This window comes from Schistocerca gregaria, chromosome 1 (genome assembly GCF_023897955.1).
Source record: "Schistocerca gregaria isolate iqSchGreg1 chromosome 1, iqSchGreg1.2, whole genome shotgun sequence".
Lineage (NCBI taxonomy): Eukaryota > Metazoa > Arthropoda > Insecta > Orthoptera > Acrididae > Schistocerca > Schistocerca gregaria.
Genome location: NC_064920.1, coordinates 1,050,447,137 through 1,050,464,828, shown reverse-complemented (window position 1 = coordinate 1,050,464,828; position 17,692 = coordinate 1,050,447,137). Strand labels below are relative to the sequence as shown.

The following is a 17,692-nucleotide window of genomic DNA, read 5'->3' as shown; positions in this document are numbered from 1 at the left end:
TTGTGTGGACTGATAAGATAAGGAGTCAGAAGGTTCTCCACAGAATCGGTGAGGAATGGAACATATGAAAATTACTGACAAGAAGAAGAGACAGGATGATAAGATAGGACATCTCTTAACATATCAGGTAATAACTTCCATCCTACCAAAGGGAGCTGTAGCGGGTAAAGATTGGGGAAGACAGACATCTGATTACGTGCAGCAGATAATTGAGGATGTAGGTAGCAAGTGCTACTCTGACATGAAGAGGTTGGTACAGGAGAGGAAATCGTGACGGGCCACGTCAAACCAATCAGAGGGGAAAAAAGGGACATTCGAATCAAAGTTCGTCAGGCAGTAGAAAAAGGTTGTGTTTATAAAGTATGTGTTTCGGTTCCGACATGTCTAAAGGAGATGCCTATGTCCAGTGGTAAGGTAGGCTCGGATTTGGCATGGAATACTGTGATAGCAAAGAGTATGCCAGTCATAAGAATGGTAGAGGTATTCCTATTTCCAGAGCCTTCAGCAGGGTGTATTTCGGTGTAAACCGTTCGGTCGAGTGCTTCTTCGTATTTGACTTCTTTATCTGATTGAGAGGAGATCGATTGTGTTGCGTCCATCTAGCTGGTGGAAGACACGTTTGTCGGTTGTCTGGATAAGAGAAAGACGTTATTTGACTTTGTAAATTATAGGTCATGATTTGGAATCTGCTAAATCACAGTGATCTGTATTCATGATTGGAAATATCGGTTTGGATGTAAATGTGTTTGCAGAGGTGATAAGTTTCTAAGTCGAAAGTGAAAACCTATATAGATTTTTGCTCATAAAACTGGACTTTGTCTATTTTCGTGAAAAATAGGACATTTATTGTGATCAGAAATAGTTTGCTTTATCATAGGAGCGAAGCTGATGTTAAATAAATAGTAATCGAACGCTGGGTCTCGTCCGGCCCCGCTCGAGCCAATCAAAGTCTGTGAACGTGAGGCGTTGTGGGGCTCTGACAGCGGTGCTTCGTAGCGATTAGTGTCTGTACACTTTCAGAGGAACAGTATGCATCTGAGGGAAAGCGGGACTTTCCCGGCGAGGCATTTCGGCGAGCCAGGTGCCCGCGAGATTGTTGGTGTAGTAGCTCGATCTCGTAATTTGTGATTAAATATGGCTGAGAAAGCAGTCTTTTAGGACGAGGATTTACCCTGGATTCGGTAGGGGGATTTTTTAGTAGATGTGTAGTGAACTCTGAGATCAAACGGGGATAGATGGTATATGCTTGGAGCTAATTGACTTTTTTAAACTCATCTCTGTTCAACAGCAGGATCTAGTGAGTTGCAAGTTTTCCCCTGTAGCTTGTAGATGTAGGGTAACGTTTGAGCGTTTCTGTCGATGGTTTCGAGTGGTATAATTTTTTTCCGAAAGAGGATAACACGAGTTGTCAGTTTTTGCCGAGTATTGCCGTTCTTGTGCAGTGCTATTCATATAGTTGTGTAATTAAAGCAGGATAAGGTGAGTCGTATAGTTACTTTTTGAGATTTTAAGCCATCCTTATGCAAAGCAATGCATATTGTTGTGTAATTAGGACCGATCTTTGTGATTAAATATGTAATTACGATGGATATTTGGGTCAGCTTCCCGAGCAAAATAAATACAGTACGCTAACATAACCTTTCTCTCCTGCTACTGGAGAGTTTCCATGCGTTAGGGGGAATGCACTTAGGCTTTCCATCCAGCAGAATCAGGGTTCGAGTGGTTCATAAGTTGGGCTTTTTACTTGGAGCAGGTGTTGGTGCATTGAATTATTTTCGGGTGATCAAGCGTTGTGAGAGTGTTTGCATGCATTATTTCGGTGACCTATGGGTACTTTGCACGTCTGCATAGTATGTAATGGATAATTTAGGTAATTTAGGAGTTGGGTTGTTTGAGGGAGGAGACCAGACAGCGAGGTCATCGGTCTCATCGGATTAGGGAAGGACGGGGAAGGAAGTCGGCCGTGCCCTTTCAAAGAAACCATCCCGGCATTTGCCTGGAGCGATTTAGGGAAATCACGGAAAACCTAAATCAGGTTAGGGCCGAACGCGGGACTGAACCATCGTCCTCCTGAATGCGACTCCAGTGCGTTAGCCATTGCGTGACTTTGTGATTTACGAGTTGTTTACGCCTCGTCACATCACTGTAAAGCACTATTATTTAGGAGTAGTTTCGAGGTCTGTAAACTGTATATAGTGACTCTAAACACGTTACGGTAAGTGTTTTGCATCAGCGTAATAAAATAAATTAAGTGAAATGCGTAGCTAAATAAATTGTTAAAAAAAGTATAGTCGCTCTTCTCTCCAGCAGCTCAGAACAGGCTGATTTCTTTTTTCATATCAATTTTCTTCCCCTTCAGACCGTTGGCATGCCGAGTGTCTTGTATCAGTGTAATAACCTAGTTGAGATACGTAATTCGGTGTATGTAGGAAATGTGGTTGGATGACCTTGAAAAGTAGTTGGAACTAGGTATTTGGAAGTGGTGCGAACACCATTTCATGCCTATATGAATGAGCAGCCTCTAGTGGGGGCAACACCATACTAAGGTCCCTCAGCAAAATTCATGCACATTTACCGAGAGGATGGCAAACAAATTTGGTGGCGCTAGTGGGTCTAATTGTTTAAATAAAGACTTATGTCCAGAGCTGAATGAATGCATGTAATACAGCTATCAAAACACTGAGAAACGGATACCTACGCCTCTTGCGGCGGTAACATGAAACTAATGTTGCAGATAATAAATTTAAATAAATTATGTTCGAATTGAGTGGAAAGACCATACTAGCCCCACGCCCTCCATTTCAGCTGCAGGAGTAAGCTCTTAGAGTAAAATTGGCGACCATTTTCTGAGATAATGGTGAGCATACTTGATGATGGTACTGCATATGATTCTTTGAATAAAGACGTATGTCCAGCGCATGTAATACAGTCGATATCTCAACCTCCTGTGGTGGTAAGAAAAAAATGATAGAAATTATATTGGAATTAAATGTAAGCTCTTAGAACAAAAAATTCGAAATTCGAAGAGGATGGCGAACACATTTGATGATGGTACTGCTTGTAATTGTTTAAATAAAGACTTATGTCCAGAGCTGAATGAGTTCATGTAATAATGATATTAAAAGACTGAGAAACTGATATCTCAGCCCCTTTGGCCGGTAACACAACGATAATGCTGTAGGTAGGTCACAAATTTAAACAAATTTAAATAAATTTAAACAAATATATAGACATTTAAAGAAATTTATATAAATTTAAACATGTTTATAGAAATTATATTCGAATTAAATGAGCAGCCTCTAGTGGAGAAGACACCATACCAACTCGGCTCAGCACACACTTGGTGGTGATACTGCCTCTAATTGTTTAAATAAAGACTTTTGTCCAGCGCTGAATTTAAACAAATTTAACCAAATTTAAAGAAATTTATAAAAATTCTGTTTTAACTGAACGACAATACCATACTAACTTTCCTCAGCAGCAGGAGTAAGCTCTTAGAGCAAAATCCGACATTCGAAGAGGTTGGCGAACACACTTGGTGGTGGTACTGCCTCTAATTGTTTAACGAACGACTTATGCCCAGTTCCCAGGAAGAGGTGAGTTAGGTTACTGGAGGTACCCCTTTCTTTCCTCCATTTTCTTAGGTTAGTAGAGGTAGCGCAATTGAGCTATCTTCCCTCCAAAAGCCGCCATCTTGGATGACGATACTCGCGTCATCAGCTGACGTCAATTGCGTCATCAGATGACGTCACGTGACGTCACGTACTTGCGTCATGGCCACCATCTTGGAAAACGGTACTTTGGTGTGACGCCGGCCCTGGGGCGACCTACTTCGGGTTCAAATGGCTCTGAGCACTATGGGACTTAACATCTGCTGTCATCAGTCCCCTAGAACTTAGAACTACTTAAACCTAACTAACCTAAGGACATCACACACATCCATGCCCGAGACAGGATTCGAACCTGCGACCGTAGCAGTCGCGCGTTTCCGGACTGAGCGCCTAGAACCGCGAGACCACCGCGGCCGGCCCTACTTTGGGGCGACGCCCTGGTTGCCGTACTACTCACGCACCCTGGATGATCTACATTGCCACGTAGCGTGACCTCTGCACAATACCTATCCGTGTCCTCCATGCTCACTAATTTTAGATTCCTGCTGGAGGTCTAACGTAAGATTGCGTCTGCACTGAAAGTTGTGGATTCATTGCTCATCGAGGTGAATCGATTATATGAATGCGTGGTGTCGTTCTTTCAGACATGTCCAAAAGAAGATACATCACGCACTGATAGAATTTAATACACTAAATAAAGTAGTAAAGTAAGAAACAATGTCCATATCTTGAGGCTGTGTAGCTCGTAGCGCGCAAATTGCCCAGGCTGCATTCATCCAATGTATAAGAATGAGAGCACTTAGCGAGATCCAAGAACCTTCACAAGTATTTCACATATCTTCTAAATTTTTCATAGGTTACAGACCAACAGTTTATCGCTGTTTCAAACATAGAAGTTGGTTTCTTTAAATAACTGGGGGTGGGTGTAGGGAATTAGAGGTTGGAGATAAATCGCTCTGAACAGTAACAATCGCAAAATGTCTAGGAACATTCGTTTGGATAAATAAAAAGTGGAAAGACCATGTAAAAATTACTGTGTTTCAGAAGACGTCAAACGGTTGCTCGGTGCAGCACACGGTGTTTTACTGTTTAAATTCCAAGAGCGTAAACAAGCACAGTCCAGTAAAATGTCACTTATTCTTAAATACGGACGAACAATGATGAGAAAACCTTGGGCTTACACAGGCTGCTAATCATAGTTCGTTTTTCCCCATAAACCATTTTAAAACGTAACCCCCAAGTACCCAAGCCGCATCCCATACAAGGCCTTGCCGAGTTCATACGCAGATGTAGAGAGTTCGGGGCAGCACCTGAGGTGATGTCTTTTTTTTCTCTACAGATGGCCCCGCTCTGGGTCCGGATCCTATGTCCCTGCAGGTCTGGGGCAGAAGAGGACGAAGAGCGGCGCAGCGATCAGGTGAGTGGTCGTCCACAAGTCAGTCTGCTCTAGATGTACGTGAGTGTAAGGCGCCACGGTAATGCGTAGGAATATCCAGATTCTCTTTGCTCAGGTTATTACGTCATTTTGTAAGGGAATGATCCGCGTCAGGATTTTAGCTGCAAAGACATTTTAAGGGTATTTAAAAAAAAAAACGATGAAAATTTTCAAATTCTTAGCTCGCCAGGCGGCTGGAGAATTGCGACTCCCTATCTGAGCTGCTGCGGACTGTGCATGCGCAATATGGCAGACATAGATCCTTGGTTAATGGAGTATCGGTAACCAGATAACATGACTCTGCGCGACTGTAATTTTCAAAGCGAATCACACTTTTCACTGATAGTTTCTCTGGAACAGTTGTCTGCAGTTACTGTTGGCACAAATTTGTAACTCTTTTAATATCCGTAATAATTACGAGTTGGTTTTGCCACAGTGTGAAGTGTCAGCAGTGGAGATAAATCTGAATTAATATTTTTTGTGTTTAATGCTCTGATTAAGCAGTGTGCAAACCGGGTTTTCCTTCGTAAAACCTGATGATGAGGAACTACATAAATGGAAGAAAGACCAACACGAAAAAATCAATAAGCGCCAGAATGGAACTCACAAAACTGTGAAAGGAAAGCTCACTATCCGAAGGATTTACAGTACAGGGTGGCTACAAAGTCACGTTACCTCTCATTGATAACCAACATAAACCCTTAAACTGGAATAAATAAGACGAACAATAGTTATTCAGAAGACTCTTCTTGAGATATGGATCGTGTAGTGATGCTCGTGAGAGACTGTGCAATGTTACTGATGGATACAAAGGACACTGGGCCCTCCGAACCGCAAATGAGACGAACTTTGCTCATTTCAAGTCTTCTTAGACCTGGCTAAGCAGATTCAAGAAATCATACTGTGTAGGAACTGTAAGTGTAGATGAGATGCCATTAATACGTAGCTGACTTGAAGACGAAGCTTGCTGTTATTCCCCTCTTTGCTGTGTCTAGCGTCGATCAGAACTTTTTCTTGAAAGAACTATGAAAGAAACCCCATTTTATCATTTCGAGGCGAAAAAAAAACAGTCTGCTCTGCAATCGATTGCTGCTACGAGACATTCGTATACAACGACGGCAAACAAATTTAACCAAATTTAAATAAATTAATAAAATTATATATTTACTGAACGACAATACCATACTAACAATCCTGAAAGCTTTGATCCATTAAAAGGCGCTCCTAATTAAGGGGAAAACTTCTTTGTGAAGACTTAGCATTTAAGTGACAGTCATTCGATTTTTAACATTTCTAATTTAATATTTGTTGAAGTAATGCGCAATTTAAATTCCTTTGCAGCTTTATATCTGTCTTCAGGGACATCAAGGCATATTCGGATGAAAAACAAAATAGGACTGTTTAGCGGCCAAAATCTTATAATCGACCTATCAGAATGTATAGGAAAGAATAGTAATTGAAATTTCGGTTTCTGACCGGAAGCAGAAATTAATTCATTGATTTTGTGGGACTCTTTGGCTGACTTTCAACAGGACGGTGAGAAGACTTACTATAATACAGATTTCGTCCGGAAGAATCCAAATGTGAATAAAGAATTCACTCGTCCGTGGAAAATATGTTAAAGGAAATTATCGGACGATACAATTTCTGATAGCTCCAAATTGAGTTTATCCGGAGGACAGTGTTCTTAAATTTCAGTCATTTCTGCATTATCAGTCTGCATCGACAAATTTACGAATTGCTTTAAGTATGCTCTGTATGCAGCACAATGAGCAGAGCACTGACCAGGACCATTTCTTAATCCACCGCAATTCAGTGTAAATACGAGAAGCGTGTACTGAAACACTTTATTTATTTAGTTATTTATTTTATGTAAGCAGGTTGGTTTTGTTCAAGATTGCAATACGCCGTATTCCTCACTCTTTCTGCTACAAAAAAAAAAAAAACTGTTTTTCAACGTAATCTCCGTTTAACGCGACAGCCTTACGAGCCTCCCTACAGGTAGGGCCTCTACGCCCATGGCCGGACGGTGTGGTCGAGCTGTACTAGGTCCTTCAGTCTGGAACCGCGCCACCGCTACGGTCGCAGGTTCGAATCCTGCCTCGAACATGGATGTGTATGATGTCCCTAGGTTAGTTAGGTTTAAGTAGTTATAAGTTCTAGGGGATTGATGACCTCAGACCCATTTGAACCATTTGTACGCCCACGTGGTACCACTCTACTGGTCGACATCGGAGTCAACGTATTGCTGCACCAATAACGTCCCCATCACCCACGTAATGCTGACAGCAGTGTCCAGACTTCATTAGGCCAAACAGATGGAATTCGGAAGGTGCGATATCCGGGCTGTAAGATGGATGAGGAAGAACTGTCCAGTGAAATTTTGTGAGCTCCTCTCTGTGTGGGCAGACTTGTGTGAGGCTTTGCGTTGTCATGGTGAAGGAGAAGTTCGTTTACACCTATGTGGCGACGGGAACGCAGAATTCATTTCTTCAAATTCCTGAGGGTAGCACGCTATACTTCATAGTTGATCATTACACCTTGAGGGAGGACACCAAACAGAACAACCCCTCCAGAGTCCCAGAAGACTATCGCTACGACTTTATCAGGTGACGGTGCGGCTTACATCTACATCTACATAGGTACTCTGCAAGTCAAATTTCAGTGCCTGGTAGAGGAATCATCGAATAACTTTCACAATTCTCTATCATTCCAATCCCGTATAGCGCGCGGAGAGAACGAACACCTACATCTTTCCGTAAGAGCTCTGATTTCCCTTATTTTACCGTGGTGATCGTTTCTTCCTCTGTAGGTGGGCGTCAACAAAATATTTACTCATTCGGAGGAGAAAATTTGTGATTGGAAATTAGTGAGAAGATTCCTTCGCAACGAAAAACACCTTCATTTTAATTATGGCCAGCCCAAATCCTGTATCATTTCAGTAACACTCTCTCCCATATTTCGCGATAATACAAAACGTGCTGCCCTTCTTTGAACTTTTTCGGTGTACTCTGTCAGTCCTATCTGATAAGGATCCCACACCGCGCATCAATATTCTAAAAGAGGACGGACAAGCGTAGTGTAGGCAGTCTCCTTAGTAGATCTGCTACATTTTCTAAGTGTCCAGCCAATAAAACGCAGTCTTTTGCTATCTTTCCCCACAAAATTTGCTATGTGTTCCTTCCAATTTAATTAGTTTGTAATTGCAATTCCTAGGTATATAGTTGAATTTACGGCCTTTAGATTTGACTGATTTTTCGTGTATCCGAAGTTTAAGGAATTCCTTTTAGCACTCATGTGGATGACCTCACACTTTTCGTTATTTAGGGTCAACTGCCGATTTTCACACCGTTGAGATATCTTTTGTTAATCGTTATGTAAAAAAAAATGGCTCTTAGCACTATGGGACTTAAGATCTGGGGTCATCAGATACCTAGAACTCAGAACTACTTAAACCTTACTAACCTAAGGACATGACACACATCCATGCCCGAGGCAGGATTCGAACCTGCGACCGTTGCGGTCACGTGGTTCCAGACTAAAGCGCCTAGAACCGCTCGGCCACTCTGGCCGGCTAAACCGTTTTGTAGTTTGTTTTGATCTTCCGATGACTTTATTAGTCAATAAACGACAGCGTCATCTGCAAATATCCTAAGAGGGCTACTTACATTGTCTCCCAAATCGTTTATATAGATAAGGAGCAGCAAAGGGCCTATAACACTGTCTTGGGGAACTCCAGAAGTCACTTCTTTTTACTATGTGACTTTCCGTCAATAACTACGAACTGTGACCTCTCTGACACGAAAAGACGATGTTCCATAAGTACGCAATTACACTGCAAACCGCTTGTGTAGCACAATGTCAAAAGCCTTCTGGAAATCCAGAAATACGGAATCAATTTGAAATCCTTTGTCAATAGCACTCAACACATTTTGTGTGAGCAAAGAGCTAGTTGTGTTTCACAAGAACGATGTTTTCTGCATACATGTTGATTGTGTGTCAATAGAGCGTTTTCTTCGAGGTAATTCATAATGTTCCAAAATCCTGCTGCATATCGACGTTAATGATATGGGTCTGTAATTAAGTGGATTACTCCAACTAACTTTCTTGAATATTGGTGTGACCTGTTCAACTTTCCAGTCTTTGGGTACGGATCTTTCATCGAGAGAACAGTTGTATATGATTGATAAGAATGGATGTAATGCATCAGCATACTCTGAAAGGAACCTAATTGGTATACAGTCTGCACCAGAAGACTTGCTTTTAGTATATAAGTATAGCTATCACACCCGGCAGACAAGAATTAACTGGTGAAATTGTAAACGATGTTTTTCAGAAAATCATTAAGTGGTTCTCTGCAAAAGGGCTCTCATTAAAATTTGACAAAATACAGTATATACAGTTCCACACAGCAAATGGAATGACCTCATTAATAAATATAGATTTCGATCAGAAATCGGTAGCTAAGGTAGAATATTCAAAATTTCCAGGTTTATGCATTGATAAGGGGTTGAACTGGAAAAAACACACTGAGGGCCTGCTGAAACGCTTGAGTTCAGCTACTTATGCTATTAGGGCCATTGCAAAGTTTGGCGATATACATCTGAGTAAATTAGCTTACCACGCCTATTTTCATTCTCTGCTTTCATATGACATCATATTCTGGGGTAACTCATCACTGAGTAAAAGAGTGTTCATTGCACAAAAGCGTGTAATCAGAATAATTGCTGTAGCTTATCCAAGATCATCCTGCAGACACTTATTTAAAGAGCTAGAAATCTTCGCTGTAGCCTCACAATATATATATTCACTTATGAAATTTGTTATTAACAATCCGAACGAATTCAAAAGTAATAGAAGTGTACATGGATACAACACTAGGAGAAAGGATGATCTTCACTACTCAAGGTTAAATCTAACTTTGGCTCAGAAGGGGGTAAATTGTGCTGCCACAAAAGTCTTTGGTAACTTACCTAATAGCATCAAAAGTCTGACATATAGCCATATAGCATTTAAAAGGAAATTAAAAGAATTTCTTAATGGCAACTCCTTCTACTCGTTAGATGAATTTATGAATATAGTAAGTGGGTAAATTCCCAACCCCCACAAAAAAAATATTGAGTGTCATGTAATATTCTGTCTAATGTAATATCTTGTATAGGCACCTTTTGTTAACCTGACACGTTCCACATCATTACGAAGTGTCGTATTCATGATCTATGGATCAAATACTAATCTAATCTAATAAGTGATTTAAGTTGCTTCACTAATCCGAGTATATTTACTTCTAAGTCACTCATGTTGGCAGCTGTTCTTGATTCGAATTCCTGAATATTTACTTCGTTTTTTTGTGAAGGCGTTTCGGAACTCCCTGTTTAGTAACTCTGCTTTCGCAGCACTGTCTTGAATCGTATCTCCATTGCTATCGCGCGGAGAAGGCATTGATTGTTTCCTGCCGCTAACATAATTCACTTACGACCAGAATCTTTTTGGATTTTTGCCAGGTTTCGAGACAAAGTTCCACTGTGGAAACTATTGTAAGCATCTCGCATTGAAGTCCGCGCAAAATTTCGAGCTTCTGTAAAAAGTCCCCCAATATTGGGGATTTTGCGTCTGTTTAAACTTGGCATGTTGGTTTTCTTGTTTGTGCAACAGTTTTTCTGACCCTTTTCGTGTAGCAAGGAGGATCAGTTCCGTCGTTTGTTGATTTATTTGGTATAAATATCTTAATTGCTGCCGATACTATTTCTTTCTACTCAAGCCACATCTTCTCTGCACTTATATTATTAATTTGGTTGGAGTGGAGATTGTCTCTCAGGAAGGCGTCAAGTGAACTTTTATCTACTGTTTTGAATAGGTATATTTTTCGTTTGTTTTCGGAGGATTTGAGGGTTGCAATATTCAATCTCGCTTCGACAATCCTGTGTTCACTAATCCCTGTATCCGTTTTGATGCTCGTTAGTAACTCAGAATTATTTTTTGCTAAGGGATCAAGAGTGTTTTCGTAACTGTTTACCATTCGCATGGGATCATGAACTAACTACTAGAAATAATTTTCAGAGAATGCATCGCGCGTAAATTAAAGTCACCACTAACTATAATTGTGTGAGTCGGGTACGTTTTTGAAATCGATCTCAAGTTTTCTTTGAAGCTTTCAGCAATTGTATCATCTCGGTAGGGAGGTCGGTAAAAGGATCCAGTTATTATTTTATTCCGGTTGCCAACAATGACCTCTGCCCATATTAACTAACAAGAGCTATCTACTTCAATTTCGCGACAAGATAGCTACTTCTGACAGAAACAAACATGCCACTGCCAACCGTGCTTAGTCTATCCTTTCGGAACACCGTTAGGTTCTTCGCAAAAATTTCGGCTGAGCTTATCTCCGGTTTTAGGCAACTTCCAATGGCTACAACGATTTGAGCATCAGTGCTTTCTATTAGCGCTTGGAGCTGTGGTACTTTCCCAACGCAGCTACGACAATTTACAACTGTTACACCGATGGTTCCTGTATCTACGTTCTTCCTGTGTTCCGCCTGCATTCTTTGTGACTGAAGCCCTTCTTGTGTTTACCCGAGGCCCTCTAACCTAATAAACCGCCCAGTCCACACTATCCGTGTAGCCGCCTCCTGCGTATAGTGGACACCTGTGCTATTCAGCGGAATCCGAAACCCAACCACCCTTTGGCGCAAGTCGAGGAATCTGCAGCCTACCCGGTCGCAGAATTGTCTGAGCCTCTGATTCAGACCCCCCACTTGGCTCTGTACCAGAGGTCAGCAATAGGTCCTGTCGACTATGCTGCAAATGGTCAGCTCTGAGTTCATCTTGCAAGCAAGACTGTCAGCCTTTACCACTTCTGTTAGCCGCTCGAAATCAGAGAGAATCTCTTCTGATCCAAAGTGACACATATCATTGCTACCGACGTGAGCAATCACCTTTGATCTTTTTCCTCGAAAGAGAGGTAATGTGGAGACACCATTGTGATTTCCGTTTCGTTTCCGATTCGAAGTGATGAACCCATGTTTCATCACCTGTGACGATGTTCGACAAAAAATTGTCGCTGTCAGTCTCGTAACGTGCAAGCAATTCCGCAAAGCTGGTGTTCTTTACGGTAATCTGTAAGGCGGCGAGCAAATTAGCGGGCCCGCACCTTTGATTACCCCAACCGCTGAACTAGTGTGTCAGCACTACCAACAGAGATGTTCAGTTGTGAGGCGAGGTACTTGATTGCGATCCGTTTATCACCTCGTTTGAGAGTGTCAGCAGCGTTTCAACGTTGCAGGAGTCACACCTGTATGCGGCCGGCCATGATGCAGAAGAACGGACAGGTTTGCGGGACCTTGTTGCGATGATGACAGACACCTCACCCACCAACACGACTCACCGTGCCGTTGTTCACTGCCAGGTCTCCACAGACATTCTGTAAGCACCTATGAATATCTGAGGTGCTCTTGTTTTCCTCAGAAAGAAACTCAATGACAGCTCTCTGCTTGGAACACAACCCCGCTACAGACACCATTTTGAAGGCTTCGTATAGCGCCGCCATTTATCTGAACTTGGTGAAACTGTAGAACCTGAAGGGGGATGTGCCACAACAAAATCGTATACCAGTTGTTTTCGTGTTTTACATGACATTTCGCTTTATTATAACGACTGTATGGAATAGACGGGGAACAGTTTCATCATCGTAAGAACCGTGCTACAGGGATCTATTATAAAATAGTGTATGTGTAAGAAATGTTTCATTTCAATAAATTAAAGTGACCGTTGATAGATGTCGTCTTTAGTGTAACATCAATCCTTGCCTTTGTTTAATTTCGACTGCTAGTCACCTTTGTAAGAATTACATATGCAGCAATTTACCTGTCGATACGAACTGCCCCTTATTCAAAACATTAATGACAGTGACATTTCTTGTATTGTTTAGGTGCTTCAGATTCGTTTTTATCACTCTGGATATTAGAACTACACGGCGCTAACCTCTCTTCTAACGTACGATCGCGCGCTAGCGAGGAAGGGCTTTAAAATTTTCTGTTGTAATCGGCTCTTCATATGACAAAAACGAGTCAGTTTAACAACTTTTAAAATATATTTTGAGCGTGTATTTACGGAAAATGCACCATCGACTTGCTGCTAACCATTCACGCAGCCTGAATTGTATCGATATCTGATTCAGGTGGTGATGCCAAACGTATTTTGTGCTAATACAGGTTAACGAGGAAGTTCGCTCAGCTGATCCGAGTTAATATATTACACAATTGAGTGGAGTCCTGAGCAGAGTGCAATATCTGAACTGACGTCAAAACTGAACTCCAGTCGATTATGTTTATACAATTACTCGTACGAAATATTGCTTCGCCATAAAATAGCGTAGCTTATACCTCACAGCAAATGGCGGATTCGGAACACATTGACTGAATCCAAGTGTACCTTCACCATTCTGTGCTAAACTACAATCTGGAATTTATTAACGCAGATTCTGAATTTTTCAGGAACGATGTTTTCGGAACTGTACTTGTATATCCCATATTTTCCTCAACAATGCTTCTGAGAATAATTTCATACGTGTACTGCCTCCAAGGTGCATACAGTTTCTCAGCTGATGTGACGCAATTTCTGCTCTTTCTCGGTTGTCACTTCCCTCACAGATTATGTGGCACTTTCATATACAGTTAATATTCATTCTTGCAAATTGTAAAAGTAAAATTTTGATATAGATAGCAGTTTGTTTCTCTCATTTTATGTGAGTGATAGACCAGGTAATACATTTTGCCACGCACACAAACACAAGGTGAGGGCATTGCACTTGTTATACCTCTTGCCTTCCTCTGAAAGTGAAACACGAGTGGGATGGTCTTAATTGTGCCGTGTAAAGGGACTCTTATCTATTTATAGGTGTCACTATCTCGTCATGTCCCTGGACCATTGTAGACTATGATTTCGAAACGAATTCAGTAAAAAAGACTAAAGTAAACAATCAGCCTATATTAGGTAACGAATGAATTAGTTATGCATAAGTAATATTTTTCAAAGTCCACAAGTTTATTATTTTCTGGATTTCCCAGCACTGATATCCAAGAGATAACACTTTCCCTTACCAGAATGTGAGAAAATTTCACATAACTTAGTTTTACATGAAATGCTGATATGGAGGGGCATGTGGTCAGCACACAACTCTCCCGGCCGTATTTCAGTTTGCAAGGCCGCAGCCGCTACGTCTCAATTAAGTAGCTCCTCAGTTTTGCATCACAAGTGCTGAGCGCATTCCGCTGGCTTAAAGCGCTCGGCAATGCTAGCACTGCCCGAAAGCCCTTACCTTCGGTAATTTGACACGAACGGGTGTTACTACTGCGATAAGGTCATTGGTAACTGGGACACAGTAGTAGAACAGTATAACAAAAGTTCCGTGTGTAACAGCGGCCATTCTTTGTACCTTCCCACGGATGTGCTTTATAATCATATACAAAGGATATGTTGGCCGAGTCACGTATCCAAGTGTACATGTGTGATTGTGGCTACATAAAATCTACCGGTGCGTCTCAAAATTAATGTTCTCTTTAAAGCCACAAATTTTAATCCAAAAAATAATAGTTGTATGTTGATGGCTAGAAAGTTATACTACTGGGCACATGTCTACAGAGAATCTTCGTTCATCGTTTCAAATACGACAGCCACGTAAATATTACGTAGAACTCTCGCTGCTGCTATTATAACGTTTTATCTCAGGACACGACTTTATACACAGTTCTGATACAATAGAAACGGCATTGGAAATCAACGCCCAGTAAACAGAAAAACAATTAATACTATTAAAAGCGAACAACGAAATGTCATTTCTCAGAATCCCAGTCACAGTTTATGTTGAATCAACGCACCATAAAACTTGCAGTTGTAGGGTGTTTTGTGTCCCTCATTTACATATAAACGCAACAATGTTGGAGGCGAACCTATGGAGATGGACAAAATAATAGATATTCCCCGATGGGGTCAGACTTGTCACTAATAACTGAGGAATCAGTACAGAATATCATATGATCGGAATAAAAATTATGCAAGGCAATGTGTTAAGGCTGTGACTATCTGATAATTATCTAAATGTTCACAGGCTGCGGAGACTGAAGACGCCGCCGGCGATGTCAATAGAAGCGGATGTCATAAGAAGATTACCAAACAGTACAGCGTCACGAAGGTCCCCCCACCAGATGACGACACTGGTGATGGTGGCAGTGCCTTTTATGTCAGTGAAACATATGATGCGACTACTGTGATTGACAGTTCCATGCACAGCTATGATGCAAAACAGAATGAAACTGAGAGTAGCAGTGTACTTGATGTCAGTGAACCAGATGATGACACAACTGTGATTGACAGTACCATGCACAGCTATGATGTAAAACAGAATGACACTGATAGTGGCAGAATATTTGATGTCAGTGAACCAGATGATGACACAAGTGTGATTGACAGTAACATGTACAGCTATGATGCAATACAGAATGACACTGATAGTGGCAGAATATTTGATGTCAGTGAACCACATGATGGGACTACAGTGATTGACAGTAACATGTACAGCTATGATGAAAAACAGAATGACACTGATAGCGGCAGTATATTTTATGTCAGTGAACCAGATGATGACACAACTGTGATTGACAGTAACATGTACAGCTATGATGCAAAACAGAATGACACTGATAGTGGCAGTATATTTTATGTCAGTGAATCACATGATGAGACTACAGTGATTGACAGTAACATGTACAGATATGATGCAAAACAGAATGACACTGAGGGTAGCAGTGTACATGATGCCAGTGAACCAGATGATGAGACTACTGTGATTGACAGTACCATGTACAGCTATGATGCAAAACAGAGTGACACTGTTAGTGGCAGTATATTTGATGTCAGTGAACCAGATGATGAGACTGCAGTGATTGACACTACCAAGCATAGCTATGATGCAAAACAGAATGACACTGATAGTGGCAGTATATTTGATGTCAGTGAACTAGATGATGACACAACTGTGATTGACAGTAACATGCACAGCTATGATGCAAAACAGAATGACACTGATAGTGGCAGTAGATTTGATGTCAGTGAACCAGATGATGAGACTGCAGTGATTGACAGTACCAAGCACAGCTATGATGCAAAACAGAATGACACTGATAGTGGCAGTATATTTTAATGTGGTTCATTTTAATTGTCCAGGTCTCCGTTCCATACAGAACCACACTCTCTAATACGGGTTTGTATATTAATTTTTTAGTTCTGCTCATTACATTACTGCTGAGTTAAGCATCCCAATGACCCTCCGTCCGCTACTAATTCTTTTATTGATTTCTGACTCTGATTTTCCCTCGATTTCTAAAATGGATCCCAAATAGCAGAAAGTGTTTATCTTTTTGACTTTCTTTCCTTCAATGTACAGCTCATCTGAATCATTAGTCAAGAATTCTGTTTTTTGGTAATTAATCTTCAAACCCAAGCTTTGTATGCTGCTGCTAGTTGATTGCACATATTGTTAGCATCCCTCCCATCTTGTGCTACGACTACTTGATCATCAGCAAATAATGAATGATGTAGGTAAACTCTATCTCTTATTTCTAATCCCATACTATTACATTTACGAGACCATGTTCTACAGCTAATATCTACATAGATTTTAAATAATGATGGTGACATGGGATAGCCCTGTAAAAGGCCTTTGCTTGTTATAAATTTCTGTGAAAGTTTATTACCAACTTTCACTTGGATAATGTTATCTTTATACATTTGTAGTATTATTTTAATCAAGGAAGGGTTTATTTTTGCCATATGTAGTGCTCTCCAAAGTAATTTTCTTGGAACAGTATCATACGCTTTTTCTAGCTCTATGAACATTAATCCTATATTTTTTGATTTTTCCCCATGTTTCTCCAAAATCTGTCATAATGTGAAAATATGGTCTACACATGATCTCCCAGCTGTGAATCCACATTGTTCTTCTTGGGTTCTAATTTTTTTCCATTTGTTTTTAATTACTTTAGCAAAAATTCTCATTAATGTGTTTGTAACACAAATTCCTCAATAGTTTGAACAAATTTTGCGATCCCTTTTCTTAAATACTGTATTAATGTAACGTAGCTTCATCTCATTGGGTATTGAATCTCCATGTATCTTTTTGTTGAAGAGCTGTGTTATCAGTTTCACAATTTTGTCACCACCATATTTGAGACACTTCAGATTGATATTGCCTGGTCCTGGTGATTTACCATTCTTTCCTGTTCTCAACGCCTGTAGTACTTCACTTTCTAAAATCTGGATCTCATTATCTTCATGTCCTTTTTCTTCCCCTGTTCATTCTTCTAGATATTCTTCTCTGTCCTCATTTTATAATTTTTGGAAATACTCTTCCCATTCCTTTGGTGTTATTAGTTGGAGATTAATTTTGCTTTTTGTATCTTGTCGAAGCCCTTTCAATACCGACCATGCTTCTTTTGCTCTCCCAAATCCTAATTTGCTATTCACCTTGGCACATGTTCTTTCCCATGCTTCATTTTTTGCCATCCTTATTTTTTTTCATCACTTCATTCTTCTGTTTTAAGTCTGAATACTTGGGTTTTCCCAACTTATAATTGTGCCAGTGTAAATCTTT

The 17,692-nt window shown here is 40.6% G+C and overlaps 1 protein-coding gene across 1 annotated transcript; it reads left to right on the top strand.

Moving 5' to 3' along the window:
- The first annotated feature begins 3,575 nt into the window (after nucleotides 1-3,575).
- Nucleotides 3,576-16,243, top strand: LOC126287161 (clumping factor A-like). The gene is made up of 3 exons (XM_049984888.1): nucleotides 3,576-3,596; nucleotides 4,951-5,028; nucleotides 15,152-16,243. Exons 1-3 carry the CDS (start codon nucleotides 3,576-3,578, stop codon nucleotides 16,241-16,243), a joined length of 1,191 nt encoding a protein of 396 aa, XP_049840845.1.
- The last annotated feature ends 1,449 nt before the right edge of the window (nucleotides 16,244-17,692 follow it).